The 19,126-nt window shown below is 38.5% G+C and overlaps 1 protein-coding gene across 4 annotated transcripts in view; it reads right to left on the bottom strand.

Moving 5' to 3' along the window:
* Positions 1-571: 571 nt before the first annotated feature.
* Rpgrip1l (RPGRIP1 like) overlaps positions 572-19,126 on the bottom strand; it is a 94,817-nt gene continuing 76,262 nt past the window's right edge. For 3 of the 4 annotated variants that reach the window (XM_048355588.1, XM_048355592.1, XM_048355591.1), the window contains 4 exons: positions 18,615-18,798; positions 10,179-10,263; positions 5,162-5,295; positions 572-1,977 (listed from right to left, as the gene is read on the bottom strand). In XM_048355588.1, coding sequence (XP_048211545.1) covers positions 1,865-1,977; positions 5,162-5,295; positions 10,179-10,263; positions 18,615-18,798 — 516 coding nt within the window. In that variant the 3' untranslated portion in view covers positions 572-1,864. The remainder of the gene's footprint in view (positions 1,978-5,161; positions 5,296-10,178; positions 10,264-18,614; positions 18,799-19,126) is intronic. The other variant, XM_048355590.1, reaches the window with a different exon arrangement.

The following is a 19,126-nucleotide window of genomic DNA, read 5'->3' as shown; positions in this document are numbered from 1 at the left end:
GCTGTTTTAAATTACTGCAGGGAATATTATGGACCTTAATGACACTGTAACTGCACAAAGCCAAAGAAAGCTAGAAAGGGAGGCCAAAACGATGAGCTCAGAGCCAGCTGAAGTGACAACAAACATGTGGTTGTTTACTAGGATTGGAGAGGTTTTGTCTGCAGATGTTTGTGGTTGCTAGAAGGTTCCAATGGAATGAGTTGTCAGGAAGATTTGCAGAATTTGATGAGAGCAAGATTCCCCTTGGAGATGGCAGGCTCCAGGACAGGGAGGCCAAATGGTAGAGACAGAATTTATAGATTTCTGTGGTCAGATCATACTCTACTGGTTCCACAATGTACAGCAACAAATTAATATTGTATGGATGTCATTTCAAAGCCTCCTAAAGATGAGAGTCATTATTGGAGCCATTAGAGCACAGATGGTTCAAACTATATGCAGATATTCATACTTGCATTTTTGCATTATAGCTGCTTTTTTCCCCTGTTGAACTGTAATGAATTGTCTCATAATCTATTCCATCTTCTTGCCATTAGCAGGCTTTGAATGTTCACAAATAGGAGCAAAGAACTCATTTTCCAGAGCTTTAATCACACAAAGAGGGAATGCCTAATTCTCTAAATGAAATGGTCTGTGATCACTGAAGCAGAGATTTAATATATCACGGCAAATTAGGTAGATTTTAATAAATTACTTATCTCCCTGAATACTTTACATATGCTTAAGAAGGAACATAGCCTGTTTGCAAACAGTGAAAACCCACAGCCTATAAAAATCCTTTGAAGAAAATGACAAATAAAAAAGTAAATTAAAAAATGAAATGCATTATATCCTAGACCTCTAGAGACAATTCCTTTGCAGCATTGATTCACAGCTCCATTAAAAATATCAATTAAATCCTTCAGTGAGATTGGGTAAAGCTAGAAAATTAACTTTCTCCGCTGCTTTTTGAGGATCTGGTTATCCACATGCACTCCAGCATTGTATTAGCTTGATGTAAGTTTAAAAAAATGATAAAAGATACTTCTTTCAGGCCTAAGTATAGCAGAATTTAGTCATATTTAAAATAATTTGTGTCATAAGCTAAGTTTCCAAAGTGTGAATTTTCCATTCCAACATCCATCCAATAATACAGACACACCTCTAGATCCCATATTATTGCAAATACATGAAAGCAATACAAATATAATTTTCAAGAAACAGAAACAAAAAAGCCCCTTGCAGTAATTTGATAAGTTGGTGTCAAGTCTCCTTCTTTATATTTAATTGATAGAAACTGCATGCATCAAAGAAAATGCATACTGAGCTTTAATGTGTATAAAATGGATATTAGCATTTTAAAGAGGAAGATTAACACATTAATCCAAGTAATTTTCATATATTGCTTCTAATAAAATCTTCACAGTATAAAACTCTTAATGAGACTAATCACAGACACTCCATTTAGTGGGATGATTAGGGATAACATAAAAGTGTTTTTTTTTTCATTGGTTTTTCTAAGATTTATGCTTTTGCTTATTAAAAATAAAAATGGGAATTGCATCTCAGTTCTTCATAGGAAATGTTGAAAATGCAAATAGATTTTCTCAAGCTATCGTGTAGGTATAAATTATTGAGAAGGTGTTGCCCATTGCAGAAACTTCAGTCCTCAGGGGTAGCAGTCATGGGAAGGAGGGAATAGAAAAATAAACAAATGAAAAGCTATACAAAACTTGAACATTTCAAACCCAAACCCAGGCCTCACCCTCCCAGCGCCCCATGAATTATAGATTATATACACCAGAGTAATTACAGAAAATCTCATCTAAGAGCTTTCATGTGGGCATTTACTTAGAAGTAGGAGATGCCTCTGGAGCTGCTTCTTTCAAGCCTCTAAGTCCTCTCTGTACTGCTCGTAGACAGACCGTAGGGCATCCAGCGCCTCCACTGTCACCTTGAGCTTGCCAATGCCATCACCATCTGCTCGCGCATCAAAAACTAGGAGAAAATAGTGGGAGAATGTCAGTCTCACTCATCAGATTTTTCTTGAGATAGGCTAGCTGAAAAAGTCCAGGAGAGGATAAAAATAGCTCCGTAAAAGCCCCACATTCAGCCATATTTCAGACTCTAGTAACTAAACTCTTATATGTTCCTGAAGATGCAGATGAAAGTGCATACCTAGTCTTTGTAGGGTTAAAACTTGACCTAGTCCTGAAGTTTACCCAGCAAAAGGCATTTTTAAGGCAAGAAATGTCTAAACGGGATTAGGATGTAACAACCAAGTTGGAATTTGTTCTAATACATGGTGTGAATAACAAATTTCAGAATGGCAAACCACTGTAAAGATGTTACATGATCTTAATTTGGATTGGTTACTTATCTTTCTAAAGAAAACATCCCATTTAAAGCAAATTTTATGTGAAATTTGAAAAATGAAAATGGCAGACATAGGAATGTTATGGTCTATGGACTGGCTCCGAGGCCCCTAGGCTTTGCTGGGGAAATACCTCTGCTTTTAGAGGTGTCCCTGAAGTAAACTCTGGACCAAAGCCTTGGGCCTTTCCCAAACATGCCTGGTTAGGATGCCATTCCAATACCCAAGACTGCATCCTTCTGTGGATAGTGGTACTTGCTAGTGACCTAAAGCCAGAACCCTGGACTTTGTAAGTTTGACAGTACTTATGAGTCTTTGTAATTTTCTGTTTATATTCCTTCTGGTTTTACTTGAACTTCATTTAAGAGAAATAGTACTGGTCTCAAACTCTTTGGAGTCAAGTGATCCACCTGCCTCAGCTGAAGATAAGCAAGCATCACCATATCCAGCTGTCTTTATTTTACTTAAAAGAAAATGTGTGAAGAGAGGGGGGAATGAGGGACGAGGTAACAAACAGGGCAAGAAATGTATCCAATGCCTAATGTATGAAACTGTAACCTCTCTGTAATTCAGTTTGATAATAAAAAATATATATATTTTAAAAAAAAAGAAAATGTGTGAAGAAACCTTCAAAGAAAACTCAGTGCATGAGTGGAGTCAGAATGGGCAGTAGGGGAAGCACACTGGCCCAGTGGTACCCAGCTCATTTTCCTATTTGGTCTCTTCCTAGGGACTGCTCATACCGATGTAACACAGAATGCAGAATTCAAATCCTGCCATACAGTGCCTGGTCGTCTTAATGAGCCTGCAAACATGGTCAGGGCAGCTGAATGTCAGCCCAGTATGCTCCCTATGCTCTCAAAGGATAACATGGGTGCTAAACAAAACTGGAAAAAGAGATCAGGAGTCTAAAGCAGAAATAATTTTGGTCTTTTTGTTAGATCCTCTTGGTCCTAGGAGTCTTTGAGAGTTTGAAGTGCCAGACTTTGAAGTCAGGTCCCACTTTACCACGTGAACCCCACTTTACCACGTGAACCTGAGATAAGCAGGCCCTGTGAGCAGACCCAGGACAAACCCATTAGGGCCCAGTTGGTCTAGAACTCTAACCGCTGGGAATGCTTAACTCTGACCACCCCTAGAATGCCTCGAACCCTGAGCCAATCAGATTTGTACCTGTGTCCTAATCTTGCTTGCTGGAACACCTGATTGTTGTAACTTTGTTTTTTGCCTTTATAAGCCCTGTGTAATCGTAGCTCGGGGCTCCCTCCTAACCTCCGCTGTGTCGGTGGGTAGGACAAGGCCCGGGCTGCGGCCCTGCTTAAATAAAGGCTTGCCTTGCTTTTGCATTTCGGAATGTCTGAGTCTCGGTGGCCTTCTTGGTGGTGGTCTCACCACTTGGCACAACAAGTTCAGGGTGATATTTTAATCCTTTTGTCTTTCTTCTGGGCTACCAGGTCAGGGGTGTGTGTATACTTCATAAAGATTCCTTAGACTGGGCTTCCAATTTATTTTTCTGGTCTAACTTGGACAATTCTTTAGCTTGATCCTGACTTTTGAGCATGTGACACATACCCAGAACAAGCACCCTGATGCAGGACCATGGAGTGAGCAAACCCCTTGGCACTCAGAAGCTGCTCCATTAAGTGTTCTTGAATGAATGCATCATAAGGAACATCTTTCAGAGATGTCTCTGCCAAGTTAATTGAATTAGAAATCCATTGCATTTCTTTTATATGCTGGTCCTGGGTGCTGTCCCTGAGCTTCCTTTGCTCAAGGGTAGTGCTCTGCCACTTGAGCCACATCACTACTTCTGTCTTTTACTGAGTCGTTTATTGGAGATAAGAGTCTCATGGACTTTCTTGCCTGTGCTAGCTTCAAACAGCAATCCTCGGATCTCAGCCTTCTGAGTAACTGGTATTACAGATATGAGCCACTAGTGCCTGGCTATCAGTTGCATTTTTACATTTATTAGAAGTAGTTCAGGTCTCCCTTGATTATGATGAGAGAGACTGATTTATAAACTATAGTTCCTTCAGAATGTGCTAAATATGTTAGATAACAAACAGAAGGTAGAAATTAAACACTGCTGGGAACTACCTCTGGTGAGTTGAAAATCTGGTCAGGAATCCCATCCTACTGTGGGAATCTAGTGGGAAGCCACCCAGAGTTCCTTGAGTGACTATGTAACTGTAACATGGGAGTTAACAGAAGTCTAAAAGAAGATATTACCATAATGAGTCTAACATAAATGACTGAGATGCTTAAATCTAAGTGCCTTGGCTGAGTCACCTATAAAAAACACTAAAAAACATTCTTGTCAGATGCTAGTAACTCACACCTGTAATCCTAGCAACTCAGGATGCTGAGATCTGAGGATTGTGGTTTGAAGCCAGCCCAGGCAGAAAAGTCCCTAAGACTCTTACTTCCAATAAACTACTCAGAAAAGCTGGAAGTGGCACTGTGGCTCAAGTGGTAGAGTGATCTCCTTGAGCACAAAGAGGCTCAGGGACAGTGCCCAGGCCCTGAATTCAAGTTCCAGGACTGGCAAACAAACAAAAAAATCCTTTACCCTCAATACTAAAATAAGTAATTCCTTGTGATTGTCTATGGATTATCTTACAATTTCTATCAGCCAAAGAAAGACAAGAGGGAGGGCAGAGGTCTGACTTCAGTAGAAGGCAGGTGAGTTGCAAAGAATTTGACTACTGTGTGACTCAATTCACGTGTACCTAAGAAAAAGGTTTTGATTAAAAAGTCCTGATTTCAGCAGCTGTTAGCTGTGTACCCTTAATGACTCTTCACTCATACCATCAATATTCTGCTCGATGATGTCTCTTCCTTCTTCGAACATGTTGGCGAGGTCGATGTGAGCAACACCGATGTCCTCACATTCCAGATCCTGTGCATCCTCTGGAGGGTCGCTGACCACGGTGAAGCGAATGCTGAGGAAGCACAAGGACAGAGAAACTCACTACCACACAGGGACTCCACATGAACTGTTGTTGTTGTTGTTGGTTGTGGTGCTTGAACTCTGGGCCTGGGCACTATCCCTGAGTCTTCAGCTCAATGTTAGCCCTCTACAACTCTGAGCCACAGCACCACTTCTGGTTTTCTGGTGGTTAATTGGAGATAAAGTCTCATGGACTTTCTTGCCCAGGCTGGCTTTGAACTAGGATCCTCAGAGCTCAGCCTTCTGAGTAGCTAGGATTACAAGTATGAGCCACCAGCACCCGGCTTCCCGTATGAATTCTTATCATTAAGTATGAATTTTGATGTTTCCAAATATCCCAGAAGAAAGAAAGGAATAGAAAGGTTAGCTAAATTCTTACATGAACTCAGAACTGTTAAAGTATACTGAATCTTCAAATGAACACAGACCTACTCTTGGATTCTAAATTTTAGAGATTCTTAGTGCTTAGAAAATTACCAGGCAAAGGGAAGGACCAGGTTCACCCTATCTGGTCATATTCTGGCACCTCTACTTATAAGATTAAAAAGACAATGTGAAGATCTCCCAGATTCTACTGTCAGCACATTCTACAGAAATGTATCATTTTCTTGAGCATGTACAATTCTGGAGTTGGCACTGGGCAACTTACAAAATGCAAAGACCAAGCTCCTGGGGCAACATTGTGAACCATGTTAGATAAAGATATAGTTCTCAATAGCTATATCAAATGTTTGTACTACTTCAGCAATCTTTTAACTTACAATCATAGAATCCAAGTCTTATTTTACTTTTAGACACATAATTGTAGGGTTCTGATGGAACTGATTTGAATTAGTGGCTTGTGTTGGGGCCAAACACACTTGGATTGACCAAATGGCAGGAATTTCAGTTAAGTACTCTTTTGATATGTCTTGGCAGCATAGCTTAAACCACGGATGGTTGTAAAGTTTACCATTTTTAAACTTTTGAAATGTATCTATTCCAATTTTTTTTTAAAAAAACCCAAGAAACATGAAAATCTAAGTCCAAGAAATCATGCCTTTGCAAATACAAATAAAATATTTTCCAAATGCTTATAGGTAAACATGACAATACTTTAAACCAATTTGCTGAAGATAAACATTCAGCATTTCATTCCTTTACCAAGTCCCTGATTTTTAGCTAGAAATGTTCTGATTAGAAAAATAGAAACATTTTAAATCAAAATAAAAAGTAACACCTCTTCCCACAATAATGATGAAGGATGCAGATCCTGCCCTTCAAGGGATAAACTAGACATTTCCTATGTCCTGTAAGATGAAGTTACAATGAAGTGGCTTAGGCCCTTGAGTTCACATTCACATTCTTGATCTCCTATTTGTTATGTGATCTTGGACAAATTACTTAATCTCCGAACTCACTTTATGTGTAACGGGGATAATTATCTCTATATATTTTATAGGACTCATGTAAGGATCAGATGGGATGATATACATAAAAAAAGTGCCTGGAACAGAGAGAACTAAGTAAATGTTTGCTCTTTTTATTAGTACTATTTTAAATCTAAGTAGAGTTACATAAGCTTCAATATTTCTTCCATGCTGCTGGGCTTCACACATGCAAGGCAAGTGCTTTACCAGTAAAGCTACACCTCGGTGCCTAAGCTTCAATTTTTCTGGGAAAAAAGATGATATGTGAAAAGTTTCACTTGAAAACTTGTGAGATTCCTAAATTATACATTGCTATTACTCCAACAAAATGACTGCTGATGGGGGAAGTTTCCCTAAAATGAGTATGCTTGCAAGAGAAGGAGTTGCAAGCAGTATGTGATGCACACTTGACAAGGCAAGGAGTATAGAAAAGACAAACTACCAGGCCATAGCAATAATGCTGTTTTCATGTATCTTTAATATATATTCCAAAGAATCATATCACTTATAAAACCAGGTTACTAACCTTCATTGTATGAAAAAACTGAGACAAAATGAAGGAAAAAATTAAATACCAGGGGAAGGATTAGAAATGCAAAATGCAAAACTATTTGAAATGTTTAGATTTTTGTAGAACAAAACGAGATAGCAACACTAAAACAAGCCAGGCCTTCCCACATGTGGCAAGATGACACTGGAGCATTGCTTGAACCTAGAAGTTCAAAGCCTGCCTGGGAAACATACTAACATCTTGTCTAGAAAATATATGGAGAATAAAATTAAGCTATAAAGTTCGTTTCAAATGGGAGGAAATTCACTAGAATAACTTAAAAACTAAGCCAGTTTGGGTAAACACACACACACACACACACACACACACACACACACACACACACACACACACACCTTATATACCTTACCTTTTAACAAAGAATTAGGAGGTGGAACTTGTAGAGGCTGATGGTCTGGTGTGAGAGCCTGAATTCTCACCCAGACAGAGGCCAAGAACCCCAGTGGAGGTGACAACAATCAAGTGACACTCCTCGCTCCTGCCTTAATCCGGTGGTGCCCCTTTCCTCCCCTTCTCTCCTTCCTGGAACTCTCAGCCTTGAAGAGACCAGCCTTGCTAACCTTCTCTGCTGGGCCCTGGAACATCCTGGTATCTTCCTGTTGCCTGCAATTCCCTCAGCCTGGGAGCCCAGGGCTCCTGTGACTTGATTGGGTCTGCTCATTTTTCATAAATCAGTTTAAATGTCTGCTGCCTCCTCAAACTTGCCTTCTGTTATTCTCTTTTAACATTTAACTTGTTCAGTTTCTGTTACTAATTATCACAATATGTAATTGATTTGATTGTTTACTTGTTATAGTCTGTCTTAGCTGTGGATCTGCTCAGTGGAACACTGCTAAAGAGAAAAAAAATACCAAAAGAAGACTTTTGAGTCAGTGTCAAAATTATGACTCAAAAATAAACATTTTTAAAGTCCCATTCCAATGTGTTACTTCCCTTTTAATATTATTTTAATTTTTGTTGGTTGTGTGAACTCAGGGCCTGGGCACTGTCCCTGAGTTTATTTATTATTTATTTTTTTGCTTAAGGCTAGTATTCTTCCACTTTGAGCTACAGTGCCACTTCTGGTTTTCTGGTAGTTAATTGGAGATAAGAGTCATGGCCTTTCCTGCCTGGGCTGGCTTTGAATTTTGACCTTCAGATCTCAGCCTCCTGAGTAACTAGGATTACAAGCATGAACCACACCGGTGCCTAGTTTTATGTATTATACATCACCTTTACAATAAAAATAAAAATTAAAAAATAAAGTGGGACTTGTGTATTTCCAAATGCATAGTGAGACATCAGGCAAAGATATTATAACCATGCCTTCTACAATGTCTACAACTGGAGACACTGGAGGAGGACTAGTCAGCTGATAGATATGGCTTGGATAGTCTTAGCACTAGGCAACAGGGTGGCTATAGGAGAAAATGAGTTCTCATACAGTAGAAGTTACTTGAACTCACGTGAAATCATGTGACCTGAGTACTTACAAAAGGTGAGGACCTTGTCTGGTTACCATTGGCTGTGGCTGTGGGAAATAGCAGAGGCCACCCTCCTTATGGGGTCAGCACTGGACATGAACTCAGCAGGTGTTAGTCACTCAGCAGGGTCAGTCACTTCCTGTAGGTGATAGCTCTTTAGGGTTTTCTAAGGAGTGATGTGAACATGGTATCTTTGTGGGTGCTTGGGTAATTTTAGAGGAAACGATGGGAGGATAGGAGTCACTAGAGTCAATGTGAATTTAACAAATTTTATCTATCTGGTAAAAAACCCAAAAATCCTTTATAAGGAGTCAGGTGCCAGTGGTTCATGCCTGTAACACTAGCTACTCAGAAGGCTGAGATCTGAGGATTGTGGTTTGTAGCCAGCCTGGACAGCAAAGTCTGAGATTTGCCTTGGGGGAAAAAAAAAGATCAGGGACAGTACCCAGTCCCTGAGTTCAGGCCCTAGAACCAATCCACAACAAAACATCCCCCCCCCCTCCCTGAAACTATCACCTAAATAACAATAAAAAAAAAGAAGCTTTTAAGTTAAAGCCAAAAATGGAAAAAATCTTTTTCTTTCTAAAATGAAGTTATTTTCTCTACTGAACCCGATTTTCCAAGTGTCCTATTGAAATTTGAAAAGAAAAACTTACCACACTTTCAAAAATAATATGAAAAGACTCAACAATGGAAGATGTAAGTGGGCCTGAGAGGCTGGTGAGCTGTAATAAACAACACTACTGATAGTGGCTCTGATGAACACCTCTGTGCACTTATTGTGTCTCAGGAACTATGCTCCCTGTACTTCATTACTTCACTTCATGCTGATAACCCTACATGGTATTATCACTGCATTTCACAGATGAAGGAATATAATTCGCCCAAAGTCAGACAACACAAACACGAAGGAAGAATTTCTAACCAAGCATTTGGCTCTTCTTTCAAACCTTTATTATGCCAGTACTGTGGCTTAAACTCTGGGCTTCATATTTTTGCTCAGCTTTTTCTGCTCACTGCTGTTGCTCTACCACTTGAATCACAACTCCAGCTGTGGGTTTTTGCTGGTTTATTGGAGATAAGAACCTCAGGGACTTTTCTGCTCTGGCTTGGTCTGAACTTGGATCCTTAGATCTCAGCCTCCTGAGTAGCTAGGATTATAGCTTATTCTTTCCAGTTACACTGGTGTAATTCTTTCCATATATGGCATAGTCTTTAAGTTTCAAAGCACTACTAGATGCTGGTAGGTAGGGCCACTATAGCTGTGGGAGGAAAGAAATCAGAGAGGTCATGCACTCAAGGACACAGGGTCCATCAGAGAACCCAGGAGTTCAATTCCTCATCTTGTGTTCTACTTCCTTTTATTTAACCACATTACTCTGCAGACAGTCTACACATAAACCACCAGATAATTTAAACTGCTTAAATGTACCTTTGGTTAGGCATTTTTTGCTTTAGTAGTATAGCTTTTAAGATGTCTCTCTTTGCTTGGTTGGTTTCTTCATCCATGCTGATCACTATGCCAAAAGAGGAAAAAAAAATCCACAAAATGAAGTCACTTAGGAATATGCATTAGGACAATTCTGTATTTTTATAAATATCATGCCACCACATTTGTATGCCTAGGAAAAGAAAACTGCTCCAGAAACCAGAATCAAATCTGAAGATCATGTGATCTAATGTCACGTCACTGGCAGGTTTCCGTGCACACTGTCAGAAAAGATACAAGCAACATCTAAGAGTGCCACATCACTGTCACTGCCTGTTAATGACACTGGCAGTCATGACAGAAGCCAGTGGTCTTTATTGCTTTGTACTGAGGGATTCACTGCATTTTCTTTCACCCAAGAAGGGAGTGATGGTAATGTATGGCAGGGTGCTTGTCCTTTCTGACAGCCTCGGTAATTTAATCCTTTTCTGCTGCCACAACATGCAATAAAAGAAGCACCTAGTGTGCCGGGAAGGCGACCCATGGTTGATGGCGGCTGTGCCTGGGTGAAGGGAGAGAGAGGTTTTCAGCTAAGGTGTGAAGTCTAAATCTTTGGTTAGTAAAGGTACATGCTGCCACGCAGGAATGTGTACTGCAGACTCTGTGTAGCTGAAATGGGGGAGATTACATGACTATCAAAAGCACTCTCAAGGAAGAGGGTGAACACCTGACACGGAAAATAACTGTCTGTACTTTGGGAAATGACATCTATGAGTATAAACACGAACTTTTCATCCTGAGTTTTTTATTTTTCTTTTCAGCATGCCAGACTTCCAACCACACCTTAGCTTCTTGAAGACATTTCTTTCTCAAATACCAATCTTGATGCAAGGCTCCTTTGTGATACAATCTCAAGTTAGATGTTAGCTGGGATCAAAAGTGTGACAAGGTAAAAAGGACACTATGACAATTCTAAAGCTAATTCTCCTTTGGATCTGCTGGGAACAAATGGATTTTATTCTGAATATGTTCCTCTGGACAATTTTAGTTCTATTACAAATTGTGGTAAAATATTGACTGAGGGCCAAATATATGCCTGGTACTGAGTAAGGCACATGGAATGGGAGTCTTGAAGATGTCTATGTAGTGGAGAGTGCTCCCCAAAGAACTGGGAATCCTGAAGACACAGCATCCAAAGTAACAACCCACTTTGGAGAATCGGGGTCAGACAGCACTGTCTGGCTCATTGTTCTTTACAGGATACTCTTATTTGTATGTGTGACTCATTCACAGGCTTGCTGAGTGGTATAGAAGCCAATAATGATATAAGATTCAGGGCATTTTGTTACACTTATAAATGTCAAAAAGTCATGTTAATAGATGAGTTACTATTGGACAGCATTAGAGGAACTAATTTTTTTTTTTAAGAGGCTGCCAGTATACCAAGTTAAATGGGAATTCTTTTTTTTTCCAAATGAGATTTTTAAGTGATTCACAATGTATGTCATACCCTCTTCTTCAGAGATATACAGCTCTTATGGGATTTGGTTTATTTTTAAAAATTTATTTATTAATTAAATTTTGTTGACAATATGTTGTGCAAAGGGGGTACAGTTACATAATAAGGAAGTGAGTACATTTCTTGTCATATCTGTTACACCCTCATTTTTCTTTCCCTTCCCTAGTTCAGGTAGGCTTATATACAATTTCCAGTGTACCAAAATCATATACAGTAACCATGTAGGGTATGCCAAAGGAAATTGACCTAGAACATTAAACGTAACAACAACAATAGAATCCTCCTGTGTCCTTCTCTTAGAGTTGTTTTGGTTTATCCTTATCTTATATAATCATGTGTACATAGCTGTTGAGCTATTGTGATCCACTGATAGGTCTATTCTAGACCTTTTTATGTTTGTTTAGTAGTTGTTTGGTTTTAGAAACATAATGTAAAGTCGCTGACCCAAATATGTGGAAATACCATTTGAAAAGAAGTTTGTTATTTTGCAGACCTGGTCTGTACTGTTCCCCCTCTCCCCACCCCCCGCACAACAGTTATATATCAAGGAGACCATGGCCCTTTGTTCTAGGCTTGTCTCGCTCAACATTATTTGTTCAAGCTCTGACCATTTCCCTGCGAATACCAATATTTTATCATTTCTAATCGCTATGTAGTATTCCATTGTGTACAGGTACCACATATTTTGGATCCATTCACCTGTAGTGGGGCATATGGGCTGTTTCCATATTTTGGCTATTGTGAATTGTGCAACGATAAACATGGATGTGCAGATGTCTTTATGGTATCCTGAGACCTGTTGTTCAGGATAGATGCCTAAGAGTGGTATGGCTATGCCATTTGGTTTATACATTTGGAAATGAGGGCAGACATAGTGATTAAAAACAACTGTTAGTAACCTATAACTTTCAGACCTGTTTGTGTCTTGACATCAACTCTTTTATGTCACCATATCTTAGTCTTGGATAAACAAGTAAATTTTTCTTTGAATTAAAATCAGGATTTCAAAATTCAGTATATAAATAAAATCTTTCTCTATTAAGTTCTTAACCAGTTTTGATGAATCTCAATTGCTTAACATTTTAAGCTGTGTTAAAATACATACAGCATAAAATTTAACATTTTAAGCATTTTAAGGCAAGTGCTTCAGTTGCATTAGGTACATTTCCACTTTTTTTTTAAAAATACTATTCATCTCCCAAACTGAAACTGTTAAAATCTCTTCATTCCTCCCTCTTCCCAGTGTCTATCATTGTTTTATTATTGGTCTCAATGAATTTGCCTACTCTAAGTACGTCTATATAAGTGGAGTCAGACAGTTTTATTTATTCTTTGTGTCTATCTTATTTCACAAAGCATTGGTATTTTCAAGGCTCATCCATGTTGAAGCATATATTTAATTCCTTTCTAAGGCTGAATAATCTTTTCAATATGTATTACACATTTTATTTATTCATCTTGTGATACGAGTTGTTTCTATCTTATTGTGAACAGTGCTGTCAAGTGTTTGTGTCTTTTATTTTTTTGGCAGTCCTGGGACTTGGACTCAGGGCCTGACCACTGTTCCTGGCTTTGTTTTGGCACTCTGTCACTTGAGCCACAGCACCATTTCTGGCTTTTTCTGTTTATGTGGTGCTGAGGAATCAAATCAGGGCTTCATGCATGCTAGGCAAGCACTCTACTGCTAAGCCACATTCCCAGCCCAAGTGTTTGTGTCTTTGCTTCCATTTCTTTTTGGTAATTATTCAGAAGTGAAATTGCTAAACTATATAGTAATTCTACATGTGCCCTTATAAAATCACCTTTAAGCCAGACATGGGAGCTCAGATTTGAGGAGGTCAGAAGGATTGGTGTTTGAGGCTAGCCCAGGAAAAACATTAGCAAGCCTCCATCTCAACAAATAAGCCAGGCATGGAGGGCATGAGCCCATTGTCCCAGCCACATGAGAGGCTGTGGGTAGGTGATCTAGGTTGGCCCTTAGCAAAAATGTATGACCTCTTAAAAACTAAAAGCAAAAAAGGGCTGTAAGCATGGCCTAAGGGAAAGAATGTCTGCATAGCAAGCTCAAGGCCTCAAGTTCACACTTCAGTACCACCAACTCCCCACCGCCCCAACATAAAACTTTCATTATTAAAATGGTAAAAGAATAAAACAGTAAATACCAAAAGAAGACAGGAATCCCTTGTGCTTTTGCTTTATCTACTTGGCCAGTACAGTGTATTATCTGTTCTCCTACTAAAGATAAAAATGGTAGGTACCATTTACTGTCTGGTTATGTCTGAGTACAACAGTCAAAATTTTTTTCTGCAGTTATATGGGTCAAGAACCCGGCTGAAATGGGTTTGGTGGTGTATGTCTGTAATAGTAGGCTGAGGCAAGATTGTGAGTTTGAGGCTAGCCTAGGCTATGTGTATCAAACACTGTTTAAAAAACAAAAAACCATAAAACAAAAAACAGGAAGAATGCTGACCCACATTTTACAAATAATTAAATGGACCAGAGGCAGTTAGAATTTGTAGAAAATGGCAGAGTTGGGGTCCTAAACCCAATAATGCCTGCCTCATCCCCACTATCGCTGCTCCTCCTTCCATGCCCTTCTTCCTCCTTGTATTTGAAGGTGAAAATTTTGTCAGTGCAAGGCTAGAGTGTGAGAGAGTTCTATCAAGGGAAACTAGCTTATTTTTCCTTCACTCTTTTATAAAGGAATATTGATTAGATACACCTTTTCTAGGTGAATTAAAATCTTTTGGCTTACAAGTATTCCTTCCTGAGAAAACTCTAGTTCCTTATTAATAAGCTTAGTTCTCTAAAACTTTACCAAATTGGAATTACAGCTCTCTTGTTCTTGCACAAAAACAGTTTAGGTTGGATATCTTTAATTTTAGCCCAATGATTCTCAGTCTTTATTATGCATTCTAATCCCTTGGAGGACTGTTAAATGTAGATCACTGAGCTGTATCCTTAGCTTATGATTCATTAGGCCTCGGGTAGATCTGAGAATGTACAATTTAACCTGTTCTCAGTTGCTGCTGATCAGGGTACCACACATTAAGAACGCTTGTTTAGACCAACATTTTTTTGCTCTATTTTTAATGGGTCAGTAACTACTAACACACTGCATTGAATACTGTAGGAAGTCAGAGAGTGCCTGTCTAAGCAAGTGAGAGGCCCTGAGTTCAAACTCCAGGGACACACACAAAAAAATCTGATTAAAAAATACAGATACTTGAGTTGGTCTTCAGCTGTCTACCATTAAAAATATATCCCTCTAGGGCTGGGGATATGGCCTAGTGGCAAGAGCACTTGCCTCCTATACATGAGGCCCTGGGTTCGACTCCCCAACACCACATATACAGAAAATGGCCAGAATGGCGCTGTGGCTCAAGCGGCAGAGTGCTAGCCTTGAGCAAAAAGAAGCCAGGGACAGTGCTCAGGCCCTGAGTCCAAGCCCCAGGACTGGCCAAAAAAAAAAATAAATAAAAAAAAATATATATGTATATATATATATATATATGTATGTATATATCCCTCTTACTCAACAGTGTTCAGATAAAAAGGATGATTTCCTGCCACTTATACAACATGGATAGAACTGGAGATCATTTTGTTAAGTGGAGCAATCCAGGCTAGTATGTATGGAATGTAGGCAAAGTTAATCTCAGAGAAGTAGAGAGTAGAATAGTGGTTACTAGAGGCTGAGGATAAGAGGGATGGGGAAAGGTTGATCGAGGTGTACTAAGTTATACCTGGAAATAAGTGCTGGTATTTTTATCATACTACATAGATAACAGAAGAAAGGATTTCCAGTGTTGAGACACAAGGAAATGATAAATGTTTGAGAAAATAGTCTTGATCTGATGTGAACATTATTGTGTGTGTCTCTCTGTACACCCCCTCCATCAAGATGCATAATTATGTCAATTAAAACTATAGTAAAAAGTCCTCACTTTGCAAGTTGGAGAAATCCTTACATTCTCTATCAATGTTATATACCCAAAAGAAATGCAGATGTTTTAATTATAGAAGGTCAATAACCTTGAATCTTAGATAAGTTTTGTATTAAAGTATTATCATCACCATAATCCTTATCTTTGCCAAATATGTCCTTCCATTAGTAACAAAATCTGATGTTCTACATCCTTTTCATTTTCTGAATTAAACTTTAATTCTTCCAAAAGATAGACTGTTCAATCCTCAGAGACTAAGGGACCAGATCTGTGTAAGTCTCATAAAAACTTTGCACGATTTCATTAATCTTTTTTCTTCCCACTGTCAATTCCCCAGAAGGCTTTATTCAGCCCAGACAACATTCTTCAGACCTACCATTAATCTTTCTTCCCCCAAACTATTTTCTTGCCTTCTCAGCATTCTCAGCAAAATTCTCAAGCCCAATAAAATACTAATGTCTTATTCTTGAGACTAATGTGTAAAAAGTGTATTCAAGTTCAGTTTTCTCAGTGATAGTAAGATATATTTGTGTGCGGATGTGGAACTCTTCATAAAGACTGAATTTGATTATGTGTAATCCTGGGGATCACTTGTCTACACCATTCAGCTTATGTGCTTAATTTAGGCCTTGGCATTCAAATGCTTTTTGCATAGATTCAAATCACAATGCACACTAAAATCATGGTTAGGTTCAGCTAACCTGTGTACTGGTAGGGTGTTTAGACAAGAGTTAACATGTACCGATAGTCTTCTAAATCTTCCATTTGCTTTAAATCAGTTTGGAAATAAAATGTTCATTAACATTTAATGAGATCTGGAAGATGTAAGGCTATACTATATTGACCTTCTATATTAAGTAACAAGTGAATGGTACATCATCACAATAATTAGATGGAATAGTTGCTTATTAATCAAAGAATCAAGGTGATCTACCTGTGACAGTGATGCAAATATAGTAATTGAAGAATAATCACTTTCATCGTCATAGCTAATGAAAAATAAGCCTTCCAACATGGTTAGTAGTTCTCAAACTTGTGACTTCTCCAGGACTTCATTTTTCAGATATAATAAAACAGCTCACCTTGCTTCTAAGCAAAGAGAATACTGTGGTCCCTTCCCTACAAATAGGCTTAATATTTTTTTTCCAACTCATTTTGAAAATTCCACATAGACAAATCTTATAAGGAACAGAAGCTGGAGAAAAATATAGCAAACACTTCCATGATTTAATTTCTAATTCCAATGAATTCATTTTCTGACCCCAATGAATTTATTTTCTTGCGATCAGATGGCAAGAAATTCATCAGGAATATAAACAACTCTTAAAACATCAATTAGTAAGGCACCTTGCAATTAGAAAAAAAAACTAAACCAACCAACGCAGACATACCTCAGTAAAACATGCGCATGTATCACAGGTTTGAGAAGGATTTGGGATCCAAGGAAGGATTTACAAAAGCAAATGCAAATATCTATGCTGCCTGGCCAAGTTTCTCATTGTACAGTTAATTTCTAAACTACGTTTTTTTTTTTTTTCTTTTTTTGCCGGTCCTGGAGCTTGAACTCAGGGCTTGAGCACTGTCCCTGGCTTCTTTTTGCTCAAGGCTAGCACTCTGCCACTTGAGCCACAGCGCCACTTCTGGCCTTTTCTATATATGTGGTGCTGAGGAATTGAACCCAGGGCTTCATGTAATCGGGGCAAGCACTCTTGCGACTAGGCCATATTCCCAGCCCCTCTAGACTACTTTTATTGCCAGGCTAACTCAACATCTTATTGCTGGTCTTTACAAAGAACACAACGAAAGCACAGGAGTTTGTCTCCTTTTGGGGGTACCTTTCATTAAAATTAATTGAACATTTATTTCATTACCAATAATTATGGTTTACTTTTCTGGTATTTTGGTAGTTGAGGATGCATAGAAAGGAGGAAATCATTTGGAAAATTTTGATTTCAAGTGAGTGAAAAGGAGGAATGAGATTTCTGTCTTGGCTTATTTCCCATGTAATTCCTGAAGCTAGAATTTGAGCTAGAAGGCATTTTAGCAAGTATTTTTTTAGATTAGAAAACAAGAAATTGTGCAATTTAAAAATGCCTTGTGTAAATTCACAAAAACTGTAGATCCCAAGGAGGATTAGACCAACACTTCATTTATGATTACCATCTAAGTACTAAAAATATTTCCAAAAATGTCAGTTGCAAAAAAAGTCATCACTGACATTTTTAATCTTGCTGTTGTGGAAACAAGATTTTTATACATGTTTCTTGAAATGAATTTCTAAGAGTCAAGAAAAACAGTTCAACTAGTATGAGATGTTTTGTTCTGCTCAGGATAACCAACACTTGATCTTCATGTTTGCTTTCATGAAGGGAACTTAACATTTCATGTGGAGAACTTAATGTTTTTACCTTTTACCTATGGCTTGGTATGAGTTTTTTTCTCTTTTGAACTGTGCACTGATGATCAGGTAATGGTTTTAAACACTCCTTGCAATGGTTGGTTTAAGAACTTACAACTGGCCAATAGATCAAGGTTTTTTTCCTAAGAGAGAAAGCTGTCTCCTGTGAGAACCTATGAAGCACTCAGTTAAAATCCTGAACATGTTGCTGGGAGAGACGCATAGCATGTGTTGTAAAACTATCCATGTGATGACGCTGAGCAGAACAACAGACAAAAACTACGCTACAATGATTTGAATGATATGACTGAAAAACTAGCACTTTTTACTTTTTAAAAATGTCCTATTTTCCAATTAAAGGCAATCACATTTTTTCTATTCTTAGCATGAACAGTTAGACACACTTCCTTTCCTCACTTTTTCTCAACTATGGTATTACTTCAACTTTATGTAATCCATTCAAAACTTTCATGAGTTTATGTGAATTAGATTTTCTGCTTCTTCAGTTTTCACCATAGATAAAAGAGGACAAACCTAAAAGTCTGGCTTACAAAAAACCCAAAATACATACATACCATTGCAATAGTTATAGTAGACCCACTGACCACTCTTGGGTTTTGGAAGTGATACAGGTGTCTCTTCAGCGGGAAGACTGTAGAATCGGCACTCAACGAACAGCCGCTGGATGGTGTCATCTGTAGTTATTCGAGAATCATTAAGGCTTAGAGCTATGATCTCAATCCGAATGTTCTTTGATGTCTGTTTAAAAAGAAAACACAGAAATCAACAAAGAAAACAAATCCTTTACTCTTTTCCATTTATCATTTTAAAATGTGACAGCCAATGGATTTCTTTTCTGGAATGCAGTGTATAATATATGTTGAGAGAGAGAGAGAGAGAGAGAGAGAGAGAGAGAGAGAGAGAGAGAGAGAGAGAGAGAGAGAGGATGAGAATGAGATTCTAATGCCCCAGGGTTTGAAGTTAACAGTGTCACGGCAGTAGTCTCCTGATTTACATTTGAGGCTATAAATACCCACTAGTAGTCTATCAGGAGGGAAGATGATGAGATCTTCATCTCTAGTTGCTT

The sequence above is a fragment of the Perognathus longimembris genome, chromosome 10, assembly GCF_023159225.1.
Source record: "Perognathus longimembris pacificus isolate PPM17 chromosome 10, ASM2315922v1, whole genome shotgun sequence".
Classification (NCBI taxonomy): domain Eukaryota; kingdom Metazoa; phylum Chordata; class Mammalia; order Rodentia; family Heteromyidae; genus Perognathus; species Perognathus longimembris.
Note: the sequence above shows the minus strand (reverse complement) of the source record. Positions and strands in the feature narration are given on the sequence as shown.